We start from the raw sequence: 2,857 nt of genomic DNA, 5'->3' as shown, positions 1-2,857 counted from the left end.
ATTTTTTTTTTTTTTTTTTTTTTAAAAAAAAAAAAAAAAAAAAAAAAACGAGGAGGCAGAACGAGAACAATATGGAATTTTTATTGGCCTTGTCGTTATATGTACATATAAGTATGAGCAAGGATTATATATACTAAGGTGTATACCTTGACCCATAATGTCCCCTCAAGCTATAGTCCTCTTGCTTCCATGCTCATTTTTTGATTTCTAGAGAGAGAAACTGTTAAAAGAGATCTCACATAGCTTCTCTAAGTATCTCCATTCTTCACTCTTTAAGTCTTTATCCTTAGCTTCTTCCCTTCTGTCTTTGCCTTATTCATGTACGTGTTTTTCTCCTCTTTAATTTTCCTCTCTCTATCTCTCTTGCTAAATTTATTGTGAATTGAATCTTGTCAAATTTTGACAGGAGTGCTGGAGATAGTAATGCTTTGGATCTCAATAACTTACCTGATGATCCATCTAGAGACTTTTTCCCATTCTCCGAAGAAGGCTCTTCCTCTTCTTCTGGTACACACTACTCTAAGCTTATTCTACTCTCCATTTCCTTTTATTTACTTGAAATATTATATTATGAAAATAAATAAATTAATCTCTACTTCTGCCTTGGGTGTGGTTGTTTGGTAAATGAATGATAGTAAGTCAACACCGTAATGAGTGATACTAAGTCAACACCGTAATAATTGTGAAAAATCTAATTAATTTACTATTGAGTAGGATGGTTTAGAGAGAAGCAAAGCAAAGATGAAAAAGAGTACGAATGTAGATTTTGTTCACTCAAGTTTTTCAAATCTCAAGCTCTCGGTGGCCACATGAACCGCCACCGCCAAGGCAAGATCCCATTATTCTATAGAATGTGTGTATATAATATGTGTGTGTTTGGCATACATAAACCTAAATTTTGTATTTTGTTGATTATGGTACGATGACATTAGAGAGGGAGACGGAGTCACTTAACAAAGCTCGTGAACTTGTTCTTCGCAACGATACATTTCCTCCTCATCAAAGACCTCCGTCATTTAGGTGCTTTATAATTTCTCTCTTTTCATTAGTCATTTTCCTTTTAGTCCTTACTTTAAATATCAATCAAATTTATTCTTTGTTATATGTATATTCTACATAGTTATCATCAAGGAGATGTGCATATTGGAGACCTAATAACACCATTCAAACCAATGATGTATCCACCAAGATTATTCTCCCCCTCCTCTCTTCTTCCCCCGCCACCACCACCACTTGTGCAACCTTATATGTATCCACCTCCTCCTCCTCTGCGGCCGTCATCCTTTCCTCCCCGTCACACCAACGACTACTATTTGTACAACAATGGTACACATCACCAAACCCTAACCAATAGCGGTTGCGGTGGCCGTGCACCGCCTGACTCGAGCTACTCTTTCATTGGTGCACCCGTGGCCAATGGCTCTAAAGTTGATCCTCCTATTTCGCACCCTCTACCTCCACATCATGGGATATAACTAAGAAAATGGAAAAATAGTTAAATTTTCTCCGTTGAATGTTAGATTTTTTTATCTATACAGTTTTGTCGGATTACTGAAAGAGACATGACAAAGCAATTGATGATGACAAAAAAGTGAACTGCTCCCTTCTCCAAAAGCAGACCATTATCGTTTTATGTTATTTTTCGGAACATTATATACATTTTTGAAACAATAGTTTCGTTTTTATGTTTGATTTGTTTGCTAGTCAATTTTCGTCGTCACGTTATACGTAGACATATGGTATAAACAATTTGAATTTGATAAATTTGTTTCTTCTGCACCTTTTTCTATTAGGTACTAGTATTTTAGCTGAAACGTAGACAAATCCTAGCATTAGCAACGGAATGACTAAATACACTCAGCTGCTTTTATATTGAGTTCCTTACTTTTCCTATATATATCTACAGTTCTGGAGAGTAATATATAGTACAGTCAAACAAGGAAAAATACAAGAATTTAAAAAAAAAACAAGGAAAAAGACAATTCAAATATTATGACACTATACAAATCTAAGAAAAAATTGAAACAAACAAAAGAACTACATTTTGCTTCTTGTAAAGTAGTCAAAAGTAATGATCAAAGAGAGAGAGAGAACGATCAAACATATGATATCAAGCTGAGGCATGTTTGTGTGATAAAAGGAGAAAAGAGAGCAATGCATGAAAAGAAGAAATAAATCATAGTTTTGTGAAAGAAGGCTAACCCTAGATATGTATTTTCCGTCTTCCCAAGAGTTATATGTATGTATATATAACTGAATAATTCAGAGAGAGAAAGAGAATACGTCAAGACTCATTAAAAATAAAAAAAGGACCGAGACATATAGACAACTGTGGTAAGGAGAAAGGACTCATTGATGCAGTTAAGTTTCTTTTGTTTCAGTCTGTCGATTGCAATTCTCTAAGGTCAGCTTTTACCATTTCTTAGCTTTTTTTTTTTGTCATCTACTGTTTCTTAGCTTTGCTCCTCAATTTCAACTCTACCCTACTCCTATATTATATGTATATGTATGTATTTGCGTGCGTGTTGTCACGGCCCGTTTTAACCCAAAACGTCCATGAAGACAACCAAAGATCGGGTCGGGCCAAAGGTGAATCAAGCCCACTCCACTAAGTATTTTCTTAAGCTTTAAGTCTTTTGTAAAATATCTTAGGTATGGAGAAGTGTAGAGAAGTGTAGAGAAGTGTAGAAAAGTGTAGAAGGTTGTGGAACACTTGAGAAGAAGTTTCACAACCGTTAGATCGGTTTGATCTGAACCGTTCGTTGAGGAAGAGAAAGTGTATATAAAGGGGATCACCCCTCACTTGTAAGGACACCAAGTTTTAATAAGAAAACACTTCTACAAACTCTCTCTCTCT

General features: G+C 35.3%; 1 protein-coding gene across 1 annotated transcript; it reads left to right on the top strand.

The window, feature by feature from the left end:
- The first annotated feature begins 193 nt into the window (after positions 1–193).
- On the top strand, positions 194–1,579 carry LOC106294191 (zinc finger protein JAGGED-like). Its single transcript, XM_013729778.1, has 5 exons — positions 194–320; positions 407–507; positions 715–828; positions 933–1,020; positions 1,121–1,579. Coding segments are annotated over exons 1-5 (660 nt in total). The 5' UTR covers positions 194–318; the 3' UTR covers positions 1,476–1,579.
- The last annotated feature ends 1,278 nt before the right edge of the window (positions 1,580–2,857 follow it).

This window comes from Brassica oleracea, chromosome C5 (assembly GCF_000695525.1).
Source record: "Brassica oleracea var. oleracea cultivar TO1000 chromosome C5, BOL, whole genome shotgun sequence".
In the NCBI taxonomy this organism is placed as follows: Eukaryota; Viridiplantae; Streptophyta; class Magnoliopsida; order Brassicales; family Brassicaceae; genus Brassica; species Brassica oleracea.
Note: the sequence above shows the minus strand (reverse complement) of the source record. Positions and strands in the feature narration are given on the sequence as shown.

Coding starts and splice junctions, on each gene's coding strand:
- LOC106294191 (XM_013729778.1), top strand. Junction 508..714: donor AGGCTCTTCCTCTTCTTCTG/GTACACACTACT, acceptor ACTATTGAGTAG/GATGGTTTAGAGAGAAGCAA. Junction 1,021..1,120: donor CAAAGACCTCCGTCATTTAG/GTGCTTTATAAT, acceptor TATTCTACATAG/TTATCATCAAGGAGATGTGC.